At 39.1% G+C, this 19,257-nt stretch overlaps 1 protein-coding gene across 4 annotated transcripts in view; it reads left to right on the top strand.

Annotated features, from left to right (window-relative positions):
* Positions 1 to 19,257, top strand: part of cald1b (caldesmon 1b) — a 28,030-nt gene that overhangs the window by 7,229 nt on the left and 1,544 nt on the right. For 2 of the 4 annotated variants that reach the window (XM_051381648.1, XM_051381649.1), the window contains exons 2-16: positions 3,237 to 3,340; positions 6,188 to 6,313; positions 7,870 to 8,179; positions 8,342 to 8,983; positions 9,422 to 9,457; positions 9,556 to 9,623; positions 10,670 to 10,916; positions 11,083 to 11,208; positions 12,639 to 12,682; positions 12,796 to 12,874; positions 13,787 to 13,918; positions 13,990 to 14,121; positions 16,064 to 16,135; positions 16,231 to 16,255; positions 18,011 to 18,041. In XM_051381648.1, coding sequence (XP_051237608.1) covers positions 3,267 to 3,340; positions 6,188 to 6,313; positions 7,870 to 8,179; positions 8,342 to 8,983; positions 9,422 to 9,457; positions 9,556 to 9,623; positions 10,670 to 10,916; positions 11,083 to 11,208; positions 12,639 to 12,682; positions 12,796 to 12,874; positions 13,787 to 13,918; positions 13,990 to 14,121; positions 16,064 to 16,135; positions 16,231 to 16,242 — 2,100 coding nt within the window. In that variant the 5' untranslated portion in view covers positions 3,237 to 3,266 and the 3' untranslated portion in view covers positions 16,243 to 16,255; positions 18,011 to 18,041. The remainder of the gene's footprint in view (positions 1 to 3,236; positions 3,341 to 6,187; positions 6,314 to 7,869; positions 8,180 to 8,341; positions 8,984 to 9,421; positions 9,458 to 9,555; positions 9,624 to 10,669; positions 10,917 to 11,082; positions 11,209 to 12,638; positions 12,683 to 12,795; positions 12,875 to 13,786; positions 13,919 to 13,989; positions 14,122 to 16,063; positions 16,136 to 16,230; positions 16,256 to 18,010; positions 18,042 to 19,257) is intronic. The other 2 variants (XM_051381646.1, XM_051381647.1) reach the window with 1 other exon arrangement.

Consider the following 19,257-nt stretch of genomic DNA (forward strand, 5'->3'; position numbering starts at 1 on the left):
ACTGTTGGTGGGCTCCTTGTCAGATCTGAAGATACAGATACCTAAATAAAGGGACGGTGCTCAAGTAGCCCTCTTTGTGACAATGCGTAGTGTTACATTACCTCATATAATCAACTCTGATAACACAAGCTGTGCTACACTGCTAGTGACTGGTTGGGACATACAGTGAGGAGAGAAAACACACATTATATAAAAAAGTAAAATCAGCTTGACTCTGTGAGCTCACATCATCTTGATTCCCAGTATTCGTTGGTATGTTGTTATAGAAGAAGATTGATGCGTGGTTTCAGGCCAGAAACTTTCCCCATATCATTTTCTTTCAGCGTGTCCTCAAATGTCAAACAAATGAGTTGTGTGTGTGTGTGTGTGCGCAGACTTTTTGATCCTGGACTCGCAGTAGTTGGATGGAGGTTTCATTCACCACTGTCATTAGACCCATTTTCAGTATATTAAGGGAACCACCAACAAAAGATATCAAAGCCTGACTAAAAACTAAGCTAATGTTTTTCCTGGCTCAGGATGTCCCAACATATATGAGGCACTTTAATTGCTGCAAGAGGTTTCTTATAAACAATAGTTTAGTTTTTAGAATTTGTATTATTGATCCTGTTTAGGGATGAACTGTTGGATGTCTTTGTACGTCCTCAGAATTCACACTCATCAGTCTGGCACTGAAATAGGTTTGTGAACCATATTAACATACACAATTACAGTTTGTGGCATAAGTTTGTTCCTTAACTTAAATTTAAGTCCCAACAATTAATTCTGAAGGTGTACAAAGTTTGCTAGTTGTAATAACTGGGTAACGCTACATAGATACTGCAACTTCGTCTGAAATGTTCCCAGCCATAATGATTGTGGCATATGTTAAGAAGAAGTTTGTTGGACAGTTTATTTCTTTATACAGTAAATATGTAAAAGAAAAAAAAGTAGTATACGTTTAAAAGTGGATTCCTTAGAGACAACAGACATCCAGTAATCAAACTAAACACTTCATGCTGAATTATATGTGTTAGTTTGCTGGTTTAATTTTCCTTCCTCCTCTGGTTGGGACAGAATTGCTCTGAAATCATACCTTCACTGTTCCTACTTTCACACTGCAGTTCATTGTATCTGTTGGCTGGAGTTACTGGCAGGCTTTCTTACAGACTTATACAAGGTTGCAAAAGATGGTTGATGGCAGCTGCTTATTGTGCAGCTGGTAAATGTTCCATGTAAGAAAAAATACATTTGATGAAGCGTTTTTATTGGCAGTGCTTTGGAATTGGCTCTCACGGCTAAAGGTGTTAACACAGAGCTACCCAAACTGTCTTAAAGGCCATAGATGAATGATGTAGTTAATTCTTCAGCCCAAGAAGTTGATATTGCATCTAAGGATATGCTCAATTTATTCACAAGATTTTATCTATGAACACTCAAGGTTATGCGTCTGATTTCTTGCTCTATAGCCAGAAGGGTTTGCAGATTGTGACTTGGCTCAGGAAGTTGTGGTCTTTGGGAAGCTTTGGGAAATTACCCCCTACCAGTGTGGGCAAAACTTCAGATTTTATTATTTCCTTATTAGATACACACTCAATTGTAGATTATATACTATCTGACGCCAGTGGAGTTTCAGTAGATCTGCACTACAACAGCAGCGGCAGTTAATGATTATTATGATGAATGAGGGGTACTTTTCTCAGAGATATCACGCCTGTCCAGCCTCTACAATTCGAATAAAATTATCCTGTATAACAGGCTTTTCAGTGAATAGGATATTATAGGCCTCCACCTTCATTCAGGAGGAATTTTTCCAGGGGCCTAAAGGTCCTGTGTTTAAGATTTGGGAGGATCTATTGGCAGCATGGAATATAATATTCATAGGTATGTTTTCATGTTGTGTATAATCACCTGAAAATATGAATTGTTATGTTTATGTTTGTTGGTTTGGTCACCTCCCATGAACTGCAGTGTTTCTACTGTAGCCTGGAATGGACAAACCAAAGACTCTAAATATGTTTTTTTCGCAACCCCTGTAGTTTCTTCTTCACACTTGGAGGGGAAGCGAGAGAGTTGCAATCTTCAACTACACCGCTAGGTGCCACTAAATCCTACACACTGGTCCTTTAATGCCTGTCTCAAAAGCCAGAGACATTGTCACAAGTGTTTGCAAGAGAGAACAAATGATATTCTGTTTTGGTTTTTCTTGGACTCGCACAGATGCCGTGCATAGATTACTCTGTTGTCTTAAACCAGACTCTTAAAGACTATTTTGGTTTTCTTTTAGGCTGCATGTCATGGATCAACTCTGAATCTAAATGCTTTTGATCCTGAAAGTCCTTAACAACTTGGAAATTTATGTAACTCCTCTCTAGAATCTAATACAAAGACTGCTATGATGCCTGATGTCTGTGTGTGGTAATCTGGACAGTGGATCTGAGCAAAGACAATTATTAGTTGATTCAAGATGATTTAAGATGGATTTCTTATTTGGTGGCTAACAAAAGGGCCTTTAAGGAAACAGGGTTAAACTGATACATTTTACAACAGCTACATCAGACAGACAGAAAGAAAGCAGGATAAAACAAGGCAGACCAGGGGCAATAGTTTGAGAGAGTCTGAAGTCAGAGATCAGGGAGGGTAAAGTGAGGCAGGGGGAGAGAGCAGGAGTCAGGTTGAGGAGGAGGAGGGAGGCTGAGAGAGAAAGAGAGGGGAGCAGAGAGGCAGGCTTTGCCTTTTCTGGTAGTTAAAGTCGCTGAAAGAACAAGCAGGAATTCTTTGTGCTGCAGAAGGGCTGAGATATAAACCAGACTGTAGAAGTTGATGTATGAAGAGAGGGGAGACACTGCTGTTCATGGACTAAACTTCAGCTACTGCTAAGGTATTGTAAACCAACAGGCACTGTAGTTCTTTATTCATTTCTATCCATGCCATGAAACTGTCTTGGGTGGCCCCCTTTATTTTGATGTGTGTATATTTATGAATAACTTTTAAAAAATTTAATTTAGCATGTTTTCTTTGTCACAGTGAGGGTCTGTTAGTATTAAACCTCACAATGTTGAGAAGTTACTTTGATGATGAAATTAGATTTAGTTGGATCCCAATGTACAGGAAAGCAAATGCAAAGCAGAAATTAGAAGATTTTCCTAAGCAAATGTTTCTCCTGTTGAAGTATGATCCAAAATAAACCAATTGATGAGTGACTGATTGTACAGGATTTAAAACACATGATTTGATGTCACGATTGTGTCTTTCAGTGAGAAAGTGAGGAGAATCTTTTGGGCATCATGGACGATGAGTTTGACCGCCGCATGGAGCTGAGGAGGCAGAGGAGAGAGCAGATGCGCCACGAGGCTGATAAGTGAGTAAACCCTCTAAGAACATATAAACATATAAACATATGTCCGGACAGGACAAGCACACATGTAATGGACATGCACACTCAAACACCAGCTGGATTTTGCAGAACAAAAAGTGAATGCATGGTAAAAATTGTACAAATGCTATAAAAGGACATCCTACACCACGACATCTTAAATTAAAGCCTCATTTGTTTTTGTCAGTGTTTGGCACAAAACAAACCTGATACGCTTTCAGCTTCAGTGCACCTTATTTGATAAGCAGGGTCTAACATTCCCCTGCTTTTATAAACCACATGTACAGTCGCTGCTAGCGTTATTAGACACCAGCTGCTCACAGGGAAGTCTGACCTGTACTGTGCAGTGTGCAAAAGCCATGTAAACCTATGTACCTTACCTTTACCATTGTGCAATGAACCAATGTAGAGGTATTTAACATGTTTCTTCTCTAATATTTTTTCTTGGTCTTCTAATGATCCTTTAGCTATGCAGTGTCTTGGAGACAGATGCTCAATGGTCAAGGCTTACTGTGTGTATTTGTCTGTCTTTGGGTTTATGCATTTTTGCATGAGAGAGTTGTGAGTACCTGCGAAGAGTACAGCAGACAAGACTTGGATGGAGACCAGGCGATGACGGTTTAATGATCTCCTCTGCCTTTTTCGTTCATTAGGGACTGAGCTGCTGTTTGGATTTGTTTTCTCACTCTCTGCCGTCTCCCTCCATCTCTCCTTGTGCTCAGATAAATATCAAAGAGTTATTGCTAATATCCGTTCTACAGTAAGATGGTTACTCACAAGTGTAAACTTGCAGATTTGATGCTTTAGACTGTATCTTATGACATAATAAGAAGGAAAAGGGAAAAAGGAAAGTGATCTACAGGGATATAAACTGTAGGGGAGTGCAGAAGTAAAGGTTGCCTGCTTAGTATTAACTGTGTTATTCACAGTACAATAACAATATAAACCAAATTAACAATCTGATTCAACTTCAAGTATAAGCACAATTGCTGACACCTGTAGCTGTCAGCTGCAGCTTAATCAATCACTGAGCTACTACTCAGAGCCCACAGACACTCAAACTAACCACAAAATAAAAACAGGAATTATTTATTTTCAAAAGATCCCTTTAAAAAACTGCAATAAATTGATCCTTCAAAGGCTGAGTGACATTGTCTTTATTACAATGAATATTGCCAATGTAGTTTGTTTTTAATCAATCCCACATACACAGTCTTGCTGCAGTAAATACTATAACACTATAGTGCCAAATGTGTATTAAACCACTGCTGAAAATAGTTCCTAATACATCTTTTTACTCTTAATGAATGGGCTTTGAGCATGAGTGCTACAGACAGGTTGGGGGTGTCAGAAAATACTCAGAGACAAACTAACACATACAGTATAAAGTTGGTTTTGGTGTCTTCGTTGAATTTGTTAAGAATATTGTAACTTTTATCTTTTAAGGGTTAGTGGTAACATTAGGCCATGATCAGATAGTCAGTGTGTCCGTACAATCAATAACATCTCAACACATTATTTTCTTCTAGTTCGGAAGTCAGTTGTTGTCATATCAGACGTCCTATCAGAGCCTCAGTGAAAAAAGGCATTCCTAACAATTTTCTCACAGTCCTGCAGCCAGCCCTGCCAGCAGTGCCAACCCAGCCTCTCGGCTCCTTTCTGCAGCCCGAGGAAATTCTGCAGACGCTGGAATGTTTTGACTGCCATTTTTATTTCAGCACAAGATAGGCTTCTCTGAATGCTTCTGACAATTCGAGTTAATCTCTTTTCCTTCATCACACCACGTTTTTTTTCTCTGAGCCAAGAAGCTCTCATCATATTTCCGTTCATTTATTATGTTTCATGTCCCTCAGGTTGGTCGTCTAGAAATGTAACATTTTGACAGCATTCTCACAGCAGGCTTCCAGCTTTGGGTGGAGTTTTATCGAATTGAATTACTTCCTCAGTGATTCCTTGAGGCGACCCATGCCATTTGGAGGAAAGTTTGCCTGAGGATTTGTTGGATTTCAGCCTTGTTTGAGTCTTTGTTTCTGTTTTAAAGACATAAAGGATTCTTGTGGTTCCCATCACCTCCTCTCATAACATCTGTAAATCATTGCGTGAAGAGCAGAGAGAAATAATACCCGTGCTCTATCAATGAGCCATTTCAAGCTTTCTCCGTGCCTCATAAAGCCTGGTAGTACTTGGAAACATACAACCTGGCAAGCTCAAAAGTCCCACTGTGGATGAAGGTCAATGGCAGGATGTGAGTGAGATGAGGAGGACAGGAGAGTGTAAAGATTCTTTTGTCCAGAGTTGGTGATTTTGTCCTCATCTTTATCTCTTTATCTTCCTCTTTTCCACCCAGCACTGCCTCTGTCTCTGATTAAATGTGTTGCCATGGGGTCATTCCTTCCACTTCAATTTCTTCTTGTGACATTTAGATCTCAGACAAATGTAGAATGTGTTTCTTATTATGTCTTAGTCTTTTTTCATCTGTGGGGCATCTCCCGTCTCCATCATGTCTTATTGCTTGAGACAGTGTGGTGTATATCACTGAATACTTTAAGATCATAACCTAAAATAAGAGGTCACAAGCAGATCTTATTTACAGTATACTTTAACAGCTACAAACATGGAAACTGTGTAATTATGTATAGAAAAAAATTGTTACATTTACTATTTAATCTATTTGGTATCCATTTGTTGAATTTATGCAACTTTAAATTCATTAGTGAGTATTAACTACCACTAATTACTATAACTTTTACTTCTTCTTCTTATATTCAAATGCATGTCTCATTTTGGAGTACAAACACATGTACTATGCATCTATATTTTATTTTATTTCAGTGTGGGTTGCACCAACGATGATGATGAGGAGGAAGCTCGGGAGCGAAGGAGACGTGCAAGGGAGGAGAGAAAGAAGATGAGGGACACAGATGAGCCTGGAACCACTGATGTGATTGACACTAACAGGTACAATGTAGATCTATGGGTATATAACCAATTTTGAAGTTGAGTTCAGTTATTCTCTCTCCTCCAATATGGCAGCTCTTTCGTTTTAAAATGTCCTTTCATGTCACTGACACACAGAGGGTTAACTGAATAACTTTAGCTTCACTTTACCAGGGAATATTCCCAATGAGATTATTTTACCAGGGAATCCTGTCCAAGGCAGCAGCATAAAGATTCAGATAAAAGAAAAAACAACAGAAAAACATTTAACATATATAGATATGAAGTAGAAAAAAACATGTTTTGTTACAGTAATGCTCTGATAATGAACTTTTTATGATATGTGCCAATATCCGTACTTGTAAATACCGGTATAACAACTTATATAAATAAAACTTTTGTAAATATGTTTCTTAATCTCTCTCATCCAGAAAAGGAACAACGGGGGTCCAGCATGACTCCTCCGTTCCAACCAGTAGCCTATAGTGTCCTCCACTGGCATGTTTTTCAGTGCTATGTTGTCTTCCGCAGCCTCTATTGTCAGGCTTTGCTGACCTTTCAATTGTTTTGGCTCAACAAAAATATATAACTCAACTTTTGAGTTATGACAACTTCTGATGAAATTATGGTACCGCTGTCGTCAAACTGTCCTCTGTCTGTCTTTGCAGTTAGCAATAGTTTCTTCATAAAATATGATCCAGTTTCACCCAAATCCCTGATAAAGTTTTGTTTTGTTTGATTCCTGAGTTGTAACAGAGTCCTGCTATTATCGAGCTACAAAGGAGGGAGATGCACAGACACGCCCCTTGACGAAATAAGTTGATAGTGATAACTTTTCATTGTCTTTAGAGTGTAGTGGGACAAACCAGGAAAACAAGGAGGTAGTATTCATAAAACAGTTGTTCTTTCTATAAGCGAGTTAAAGCTGCACCATAAACAGCTGTAGACCAAAGTAGAAAAAGAAGAGTTGTCATTTGTTGGACAGTAGAGAGGATGGAAGTGGATTTTCCTACCAGTAAGCTGGGTGGATTTACAGAATGCTGCTCTCAGTACTTGTTTATCCCCAGTTATGTTCAGGACCAACAGCCTGTTGTCTGCAGGATCTACAGTTTAAAGGTTTAGTGTAGCTATTGACTGTTGACTGCAGCCATTAAAAGTAAACAGTGCTATCATACAGTTATACATGCCATCGATACTTTGCTAATTTTGCTCTATTGACCATGAAACTGCAATTTCAACATATCTGCTGCAGTTAGATTAGCACAGTTATTTAGCCACTTACAGAAGTGGGAAGTAACAAAGTCCAAATACTTTGTTATTGTACTCTTTTTTCAGACATCTGTACTCAAGTATGTATTTACTTTTTACTTTTACCTCCTCAGTTTTCACAATAATATCTGTACTTTCTTCTCCTTACGCCTGCACAAATGAATGGCATCATAGACAACAGTGAAGACAGTTGGAGAAATAATTATAAATAAATAAATTATAATATAATATAATATAAAGCAGTTTGGAAAAAATATTTAATTGCAATGGAAATTTGGAGCTTCAACTTGTATTTTATGTGCTTACAGTGTGATGGAAACCTCCATCACAACCAGTGCCGAAGGTGCAGATGATGACCAGGTTTTGCTGGAGCGCCTGGCCAAAAGGGAGGAGCGCAGGCAGAAGAGAATGAAGGAAGCCATGGAGAGGCAGAAGGAGTTTGACCCCACCATCACTGACACCAATGGCACAGATGGCACACTTGAGGAGTCCTCCATAAGCAGCAGCAGACAGCAAAATACAGAGGAAGAGGAGGAGAAACCAGCTCCAGGCGAGGTGGCAGGCACTGATACAAACTCCTGGAGCAAAGAGGAAGAAGACAAGAAGGAAGATGAGAAGGTAAAGTGAAAGATGTCATATCTGTTTTGTGTTTTTTCTCTTGACAGGAATCTGTTGAGGAATCAAAAACAACAAATGTCTTATTATAGATTTTTGATTTGATTTAATTGCATTAAAAAACGTATATAAATTAACACAAAACAAATGTTACTTATTTTATAGGAGGAGACTGAGGAGAAGGCTGCAGCAACAGAAGTAGAGGTCGAGCAGCCCGATTCAGGAAAGAAAGATGCTGAAGAGGAAGCTTCCCCTGATGTTGACAAGGAGGAAGAAGAAAGGAAGAGGAAAGAAGAAGAGGAAAGACAGAAAAAAGAAATGGAAGAAAAGCTGAGGATAGAAGAGGAGGAAAAGCAAAAAAGGGAAATGGAGGAAAAGCGCAAGAAAGAGGAAGAAGAAAGGAAGCTAAAGGAGGAGGAGGAGGAAAGAAAGAAAAGGGAAGAGGAGGAAAAACAACAAAAGAAAGCAGAAGAGAGTCTGAGAAAAGAGGAAGAGGAAAAACAGAAAAAGGAGATGGAAGAGAGACAGAAGAAAGAAGAAGAAAAACTAAAAAAGGAGTTGGAGGAAAAGAAGAAGAAGGAAGAGATGGAAGGGAAGAAGAAAAAGGAGGAGGAAGAGAAGCAGAAGAAGAAAGAGCTGGAGGAGAAGAAGAAGAAAGAAGAGGAAGAGAGACGGAAAAAGGAGTTGGAAGAAAAGAAGAAAGAAGAGGAGGAAAAGCGGAAAAAGGAGGCTGAAGAGAAAAAGAAAAAAGAGGAAGAGGATAAGCGCAAAAAGAGAGAGATGGAAGAGAAGAAGAAGAAAGAGGAGGTATTGATGTAATTTATTGCTGTTTTCTCCAACAGCCACTTCAGAAACCTCAAATGAAGCCTGGTATTAACATCCCCATCTGTAAAGTAAGAATACAGACATGTAATGTACTAACATGAGTCCTTAATCCTTAGATTAAGTGGCAGTGGACGGCCACTTTTGATTTATCCAGGCTTTGTTCTCACTTTGCTGTCATTTACTGTTGGTGTGGTCACAGATCACTGTGAAGTCCCAGTGTTTTGTTGCCACATGGATACAAGAGGGTGCTGGTGTTGTGGATGTCACAGTGACTTCAGTTTATCTGTGTTGCATTCACTACCAGGCCTTGGATTGCAACAGTGTTTGATGGCTTTTTTGTGGCTTTTTTTGACATTATATGTTTCCACTGAGCCTCCTGTTTCTTATTATTTTTCCTCCATTTCTGTCTTCTGTGTAAAGGAAGAGAAGCCGAAGAGATTTGGTTTTAAGGAAAAGGTAAAACATGATTGTCATTTAATAATGAATCCTTCTCTAATATGCAAGATATAGTTAGAACAGTGTTTTAATGTATGACTTTTGTTCCTCTTTGAAAGAATGAACCAGCCAAACAGAACGGAGCTCTCATTGAGAACAGACTTAAGAAAACAGAGAAGACATCAAGGTAAAGTTGGACAGATCTCTTATTCCAATATGAACAAAGGACCAGTGTGTAGTATTTAGTGACATCTAGTGGTGAAGTTTCAGATTGCAACTAACTGAACACCACTCATGTTTGTATTTGAAAACCTCGGAATGAGAACGGGCTGTAAAGAGGGTAGGAGAAACTACCGTGGTCAAAACACAAATTCCTTTCTTGAGCCAGTATTTGGTTTGTCCGTTCCGGGCTACTGTCCATGGAAGGCGACCCACAGTGTCTGTAGATATAATGGCTCATTCTAAGATTAAAACACAACAGGCCTAATTCTTATCTTCAGGTGATTATAGACAAATGAAAAAATACATTTGAATATTATATTCCATTTCTGCCAACAGATCCTCCTAAATGTTACACACTGGACCTTTAAAGTTTTAAACATGCATCTTCAAACATTACTCTCTTTTTCATCTTTGTCCATACTCATACTTGTTGGTCCACCACTTTGGCCCAGACTGGAATATCTCAACCATTATTGGATGGATGTCATGAAATGTTGTACATTTGGGCATTCATAGTCACTGGAGGATTAATCCCATTAACTTTGGTGATCCCTTGACTTTACCTCTAGCACCACCTTCAGCGTCAAGATTTTAGTTTGTCCAATACTTCGATTTATGACCAAAAACCTACAGGACAAATTACACTCCCATCAGCCTCAGCTGTACTTTGAGTTAATGGCTAATTACCAAATGTTAGCATGCTAATATGCTAAGCTAGGAAGATGAACATGGTAAAGTTTATATCTGGCAAACATTTTGTGCAGGTTAGCATTTAGCTCAAAGTACCAGTACAGTCAGTCTCACACAGCTGCTATCATGTTGTAAACTCTTCGTATTTTTATACACTTTAAGACTAGAATAAGTCTTAATTACTAAAATGCATCCTCACTTCTAGAAACCAACACTCTCTGCTCTCATGATGATCATTGTCAACTCATTTTTAACAGCAGTTGATTTGAGGAAGGTGTGTTTGTATGTGTATTCATTAAATAACTGTGTGTTTGTGAGCAGGGACAATGCTCCCTCCACCAAGACAGAAGACAAAGAGCGACTGGAGGCTGAGCGTAAACTGCAGGAGCTGAAGCGCCGACGAAACGATGCAGAAAGCGAGGAGTTTGAGAAGATGAAGCAGAAGCAGCAGGACGCAGAGGCTGAGCTGGAGGAGCTGAAGAGGAAGAGAGAGGAGAGGAGGAAGATCATGGAGGAGGAGGAGAGGCAGAAGAAACAGGAGCTGGAGGAAAAGAAAGCCAGAGAACAGGTGAGGATGGATTTACATTCAGGAATTACTATACCATTATATTATATTATTATAAGAAATGTAATGTATAAAGCATAATTTACTTTGTTTTGATTTGGTTATGTGACATTTATCGTGGATAAGAGAGAAGCAAATTGTGTGACAGCAAATTGCGTGTTTGTAACAGGAGGAGAGGAAGAGGATGAGGGAGGAGATAGAGAAGAGGAGGGCAGAGGCTGCAGAGAAGAAGAAACAGAAGGAGGAAGAGTCTACAAAACCTGTCTTTGCTGTCAGTCCCAAAGGCTCCTCAAAGGTGAGTTTTGGAGCAAAGGTTCAGTTGGTCTAGAGGTTTGTGTGTAGCCGTATAGACCATTTGGGTTTTATTTTTCCAGGTTTGATATTTGCACCCAAATACAAAATGGATTTATCACGGTGCTCATTCAATATCCTAAAAGAAGTGTCCCAGTAACTTTGGATAATCCACAGCCAACTGTCAGTAGGTTGATTGGAACAACTAGTTCCTGTAGTAGACAGGACTGCTATTTAGATAAAGCACAGGGAGCCACACAACCTACTTCTACGAGACACATGTTGGGCTTTCCAGATGTTTGTAAAGCACAATTAACTATTTGTAAGTGTAATAATTTAACTTTTTGGGAAATACACTAATTCAAGAAGGTCAATGGCTCTTTCTTGTTTCCAAAGGTTAAAAGATCCACCTACCAGAACCTCTAATGCTCTATGAGTCTTGTTGTCAGGTTTCCAGGAAACCAGCGTAGACTCAAGAAAGTCGCTGCACCATATACTTCAGAACGTAACCACCTTAAAACAGCCAATGTTTGCTACTATACTTTGGCTTTGGTATGGACTAAAATGAGATATGACGTGTTAATCAGTGATCTTTAGAGGCGCTGGGAGGTGGTCTACAATCTTGTAATGTTATGCTAAACAACGCGAATCAGCATATTTAACAGACAAACATGAGAGTGGTATCGATCTTCTCATCTAACTGTCACATAGAAAGTGTATTTCCCAAATCTCCAGCCATTCCATAAAGCACTGACATGCCACCAGTTTGATAGCATTTAAAGGTAATTTATTCCATTGCAACAACAGATGTGCTTTTATTTGTTATTTCCAGTTTTGAGACATTGTTATTCTCATTTTCCCTCTATGGTCAAACATGTTTTGTGGCCTAATGTGGTTGGTTGTTTTGCTAGTTTCTGTTTTTAATTCTTCTGATATTACCCATATATTGTCATTTGATATGAGCTGGCGACTGTGCTGTTGGCAGTCTGTTGTCGACCAAGACCATGACTGGGCAATGTTCTTGCTGGAGTATTTTTGGAGGAATGTTGAGAATTGTGTGCGTACATGGGAGGTATAATTCATCTCGAACAGCAGTACTCAGTGTGTGTGTGTGTGTGTGTGTGTGTGTGTGTGTGTGTGTGTGTGTGTGTGTGTGTGTGTGTGTGTGTGTGTGTGTGTGTGTGTGTGTGTGTGTGTGTGTGTGAGAGAGCTGTGTGTATGTGTATACTGCCAGACTCTACAGTTCAGTCACTCAGGAAGCAGCCAACACAGTGTCTAAGTACAGACAGAGCTCCCCAGGGACAGACTAGTCTGTCTGTCAGCGAGGTGGTCTTGGAGAGAAGGAAGCCAGGATAGCTTGACCTAACCAAATTTATTTGTGCCTTTATTTCATGTCAGTGGCTGACTGGTTTATAACTATGCTGTTTTATACAGATCGGGGAGAAGGCAGAATTCTTGAGCAAATCAGCCCAGAAAAGGTGAGACATAAAAGGTATTTTTACAGTAAAATCTGAATAAAATAATAAACCAAGACACCTTTTTTTACATAGGTGAGCTATACTTATGTCTAATGTGTTGTTCATCCACACAGCACTGCAGCCAGAGTGTCTCACACTCCAATTGTCTCCAGGATTGGAAACAGACTAGACCAGTACACTTCTGCCCTCCAGGTGAGACTCGACAGCGTTATTCACCATCCTTAGCAGTGGTGGAAGAAGTACTCAAATTCTTTACTTAATTGTATTATAAAGAGGAGTTTTTAACTGGTTATACCTATATGACCTATAAACAAACAAGACCATTACTGAGAACATTGGCTATTTCTATAAAGACATTCTCAGATTTGGTCACATTCCCCTTGAAATCAATGAAACAAGGCGCTAGAAACCCTACCATCTCTTCAGTTCCTTGTAGGAGCTTTAAGTAAAAGTACCAGCAAAACAATGTTAAAATACTCCATTACATGTCAAAGTCCTGCATTCAAACGTCTATTTAAGTAAAAGCACAGTATCAGCAAGTAGTAAAGTAAAAGTGCATATTTTGCAGAAAAAAAGGTCCCTGTAGCTAAAATATATTTATTACATTATTAGACTGTTAATACATCAGTGTGTTGCAGCTGGTAAAGGCTAAGTTAGTTTTGAGATAAACCTGTGGAAGATTTTTTTAGATATAGGAATGAATTTTTTTCTTTTTTTTTTGTTAGATATTGAATATTCTAACCTCTTTGTGTCTTGAACACCTACTGATACATTCTCAAGAAGGAGCATCTTTGTAAGGGATTGCAAGCCAAAAAGGTTGTAAACCACTGGTCTTCACAGTGCATTTGCATTTAAATGTAAAATCTTAATCTGCAATGTAATTAGCAACTATAGCTGTCAAATATATGTTATAAATAAATAAATAAAACGTCAATATCTGCCTATAATGAAGTGGTGCAGAAGTAGAAGAACAAAAGGGTAAGGGATCATAAATATAATAAAACATAATAAAATGGAAATACTCATTAAACTACTACAGATCCTCAGTCAATGTAGTGCTGTTTTTAACCATATAAAAGCAGTTAAATCCATCCTCTATTTCAGGGAAACAAAGAAGTCAAATCCCCAAAGTCTCCGATGGCAGATATTCCTACAGGAGGAACTCGCAGCATCAAGAGCATGTGGGAAAAGGGCAACGTCGGCAGCTCCTCTGAGAGTCCAGCTCCTGCCAACAAGGTGAGAGAAACAGAGAAGGGGGGGGGGGTAGAGAGATTTACTGACATGTGATTGAGTGTCTCTTTCCCCAGGATGTGGCTGGTATCAAAGGAGGCGTGGCTGGACGTGTCAACAGTTGGATGGCAAAGCCTGCAGACCCAGAGAAGACAGAGGCACCAGCACCTGCACCAGCAGCAGCATCACCAGCAACAGCAAAGCCAGCGGTAAGGTCTGATAAACCCCTGACTTGATCACACGCACACACTATTGTAAATTAGACACCAGTGTTACTTCAGTAGAGTAATCCCTTGATATCCTGTACACGCTAATGTGCTCATTTGCGCATCAGCATGCCAGTCTTTTGTTGGCTTCTCCCTTTGTATCCTAGACTGGACCAAGTTGCTGTCTGGAGTCTAGTGACACCACATGGACAGTTTACTTAACAACACCAGCTACCAAAGCCCCCAAGAACCCTCTGTGTATTATTCTTTACACAATATGAAACGTTTTTTTTAATACATGTATTTAAGCCTAAACCTGTGGGAAGTCATTGGATGGAAGAAGAATATTAACAACAGTTGAACCACAAAGCACAGAGCAGCAGTGTCAAGTGGCTGAATGCCAATGTACCTCCTCGCACAGCCGTTTCTACACCGCTCTATACATCAATCACTGTGGCCTCTGTAGGTATTTCTAGATTATGTTACAGCCCATTATCCATACAGTAGTTTTAAACAGTTACATTTCAGTCTCACTGTGACTCCATATTTAAAGTCTCCTTCGGGCAAGGGTAAATTGCCATGTCCCTTCACATTTGTCACACACAGAGACGTTATTATCATATTTCACTACACTGACAACAACAAACAACAAGTGAGCAGATGTTGAATGATTAATTTCCTTCATTTATCATCATATGGCACCAGTAAGTAGGGTGAGGTCACTTGTAACCGGGTACTTGGTAGACACTGTGCCCTTTTCTTAAAGTAGGACACCAGCTGCTAATCTTACCAGGTCTCCTGGAGACATTATACTGTGTCCGCATGCAGTGGCATTGCTGGATAAGGTGCGACATTGTTCTAACGTCAAATTTATGAGCGAGATATCTTTAGTGTCAGACGTCTTGGCCAGAGCAGTGGTTATAACCTTACCCTTACTTATGCTTCAACACCTCCCTCTTATGGAAAGAAGCTGTACAGCAGTTCAATGAGTGTCTGTATCTGTTCTGTATTTACTTTTGTATTTTTACTGTGTCGTTTAATTCTCTTCTGCCTTTCTTTCCCTATGCACCCTCCCTTTTGTTTCTCAGCTTTCCTCACTCAAACTTTTCCTACTGCTCTTTGTCCACTCCTCAAACTGGTAAAGGTAGCATTTTGCACACTTTTCACCGTAACTATCACCAATGATCAGAAGCTAAATAATTGCATCGCAGTGGTGGAAAGTAATTAAGTACCTATACACCAGTACTGTACTAATATCATTTAGAGTTATTTAAATCAAGTATTTACATTGATTCCAATTTATACTTCTACTGCACTGCATTTTAGACTGAAATGTTGTACTTTTTACTCCACTTGCTACTAGTTACTAGTCAAAGAAAGATTTGACATTAAAAGAGGTTAAGCGTTTAAAACACAATACATTGCTAAAGATAAACCAGAGGTTCCCAACCTTTTTGGCTTGTGACTTCCTACAAAGTATCTAGCTGGGGATGTTTATTGCATTTCAGATGTTGAGTTTCCTCTTGAAACTTCTCAGATTATGTTATTTAGATTTGAGATTAATCCAAATATATATATATATAAGAATATGAATATGTTTTTATTTCTTCCCTTCCCCATTACATCCATCACATATATTACTCACAGAAAAGAGTATTACTGATTGTATTAGTTAAAGTACATGTTACTTTTACTACACTAACTCAAGTAATGAACTAATATACTAATAATAAGTACCAGTACTTTTCTTGAATATTTTCATGCTATGCTTCTTTCTATCTATATTTCAGAGGCAAATATTGTACTTTTTACCTATTTATTTGTGTGTTTTAATTACTATGAAACATTTTATTATTAATACAAATTATAATCAACAAATAAATTATGCTAACACTGTTGTATTTAGTATTTCTAATGGGGTCATGGTTTGTCTTATTTGTGACAGGATGTGAAACCAGGTGACATCGGTAACAAGCGTGGCATGTGGGAAACCAAGAAGAGCTCTGCACCTGCCAAGGTAAAACATACTCAAACCTCGACTGTAAAGGAGGGGAGATGTTAATGTTTTAAAGGCTTTACAGTGACATGGTCCTGTTTGTTTGTTTCATTCAGTCTACCAAATAGACAGGTGAAAGAGGTAATTTGTGGATCTGTGACAACAACACTCAATGCACGTTCCACCAGCACAGAGTGATTGATATTTGTGATGTTTACACCTTTTTTTTAATGCTGTCTCTGCACGCATATGACTGGGGTCAATGTTGCCAGATTGGCCAGGTTCCACCCATTTGGGCTACTTTTTTCTTTAATTGAGCAGGTAAAAATAGTTTGGGTGGGTTGTGATACTTTGAGACACTTTTTGTACAACTTGTGTGATTTTCTGCTAACAAAAACTATGGCTATTTTCCAATAAATCTGTCCCTTCACTAATCTAAGTAGTGTGATTGAGACTGACAGGGCAGTGAGCTCAGTCAACTCAGCTAGGCAAACATTGACTAATAACTGATGACCATCAAGTCATTTCAGTTCATTACAGCTAAGGTTTTGATTGGTCTCTTTTGTCAGTCCAATCTGGCAACACTGTTGGGGTTGTTTGTTTCTCAGTTCAGTCAACTCAAAAGGTACATTTGATAACAATAAGATTTTTCAGTAAGGGACTGTATAAAAATTATTAGAGGGGTGAGAAAAAGGGGAGGTCATGTATTCTTGTTGCTGAAGGGAGGTTAGTCGAAATTCTTTGGAAGAGCAGATTTTATTATATTTCATTCTTTACATGTGAGTTTTCTTGTAAAACAATTCAATTAATTTATATCAAAAACTTTTGTGCGCACAACAGGTCAGAATAGGCATGTTCGGCCATATGCAGATGACATCAATCTTATCATATTTAAAAACAATAAACCAACTGGTATCTTGTTGGTCTTTATGCGCTTAGTTTGTAATGGTCAACTAATTGCTCCAACAGTTTTTTCTAAATACTAAGGGGAGGAAGTTTGTCTCTTAGTCAAAGGGAGGAGCCAAAGAAAACACTGGGGAGGCCCTTCCTTTTATGTAAAGTGAAACATAAAGTCAACCCCCTTCCCCCACCCTGATGATTTTCATAGAGGCCCTAACTCATTAGTCTGAACACAATAATTATCTTTTGTTAAAAAAATATGTATTTTAAATTTAAAACCTCTCCTTGAGTTGCCTAAACTGAAATTGATGTGATGAAGGACATGGCTACCATTGGTGTGAATTTCCCCTTGGTCCCCCCTCTCACACACATACTGTAATATATTATGTACATGCTATCATTAGTTCCCACACTGGCTTTGAAATCATAAATAGTTTTCCTTGGCTATGACGTGGTTGTTAATTTGAAACCTGTGTTACTTTCATCCATGAATGCGATCTATATATTGTTACAAGATGTTTTGGCTGCGCTGTGCACAGCTTTTTTGTGCCAAGATAGTAGTTGCATTACAGTAAGGATATTATGGTTGACTGCATGTGGTTATGTTTAAATGGTGTGTATGATGTATTTTTAAGGGCAAGGGTGCTTTGAAAAGATCTCTGGTGTAGGATTTTACTGCATTTGTTTCATGTGACAGTTTCTAACAGTAAATACAATAACATGTGTTAGTCTGTCACTCCAGCTCTCTTGGTATTAAATATAACCACAGAGGAAACAACGTTTTTTATGTCATTTCTTTCATTAGGATCTCCATTAGCTTCAGTGTGGTAAAGGCTATTTATCCTGTGGTCCACAAAAAGAATCCCAGAATAAGCTTAGTTTGTTTCAACACTACCAGCGGATGAAATTTGAAAATACTAAATATGTGGATAATTGTTTTTTGTCTTCCCCCTTTGCTTTGTTTTTTCCCTTCTTCTTAATCCTTCATGTCTACAGGTGGCAGTTGGAGGCAAGAGCAAGTTTGGTGGTAAGTTTCTTAAGTAACTGTAAATAGTGCTCAAATGTAATAATGCACAGTTACTCTTCTGCTAATACTTTTACTTCACATCAGCAGAAAATATAAATAAGCGTATTCCCAAAATGACTTTTGTTGAAATCAAGTATCTTTACGTAGAGGTATTTCCACATTTACAAGGACCTGAATACTTCCTCCACCACTGGGTGTAAATGTGCGCATACAACATGTTAAACCAGGGTTTATCTTGATCAGTCCTGGGGGAAGCAGAGTTTAGATGAGGTGTGTCTGTCCTTCAAAACATTTTCTGGACGATGGGGGGGGGGGGGGCAGGCCATGACTGATTTATAGCTCCCTGTGGACTCACAGCCACTACAACTCACCAACCTTCCTTTGTGCCAGACTAGCTGCACACTATAAATCAAATCTGCTGCTAGAGATCTTTGGGCACGGGCTCAGCTCTGTGGCACTGTGGTCTATATTTAAAAAAATCTCACCCTGACCTTGTTTCCCAGTATAAAGAACCTTCCAAACTCCTGAGATGGCTGTCGTGTCTTTGCAGTGCACTGTTCACCCAGTGCCATCAAGGCTGTCCAATGCCAGGCAGGGTGTCGGCGCGCTGTTAGGCATACCAGAGTGCAGCTGCTTGATTTTCACATTACAACTGACTACTGGGGAGGATTACTCACCGTTTAAGCAGCAAATCGGGCCCGATCACCAGGCTTATTCACTCAGTGCTGATAATAAAGACCTAACATGTATCCCTAAAGTCTGTTGGGACAGTTTACATGTCCATCAATCATGAAAACAGACATTAAACATTAATTGATGATAGCACTGTAAAGCTGTTTTTCTTCTTCGTGTTTAAACACCACATTTCTTCTGACATCAAGCCCCCCAGGGCTTGAGCCAAAGTGCGAACAATAGGAATGGAAAAGTGTTTGTCGAGTGTCAGCTTCGACCCTAAATAGCGGTCCTTGTTCATAACCTCCCCATTTCTTCATCTGAAATAGCCCGCTGAGGAATGAAGTAAAGGGCAAATGACAAAGTTCCAGCTTTCAATCACACAGAGAAGTGCCCTGGCTTTGACTGCAGGGTATATGTCAGCAATAGTAGAAGTGGCTCTGATAAAACACTGACAATAGACAATAGTATGGACATTAAAGCTTTGATTAACAGCCCTGAGACTAATCTTGTTTGACACCTAATAAACTTTGATAAGTTATGC

This window comes from Dicentrarchus labrax, unplaced genomic scaffold (assembly GCF_905237075.1).
Source record: "Dicentrarchus labrax unplaced genomic scaffold, dlabrax2021, whole genome shotgun sequence".
NCBI lineage: Eukaryota > Metazoa > Chordata > Actinopteri > Moronidae > Dicentrarchus > Dicentrarchus labrax.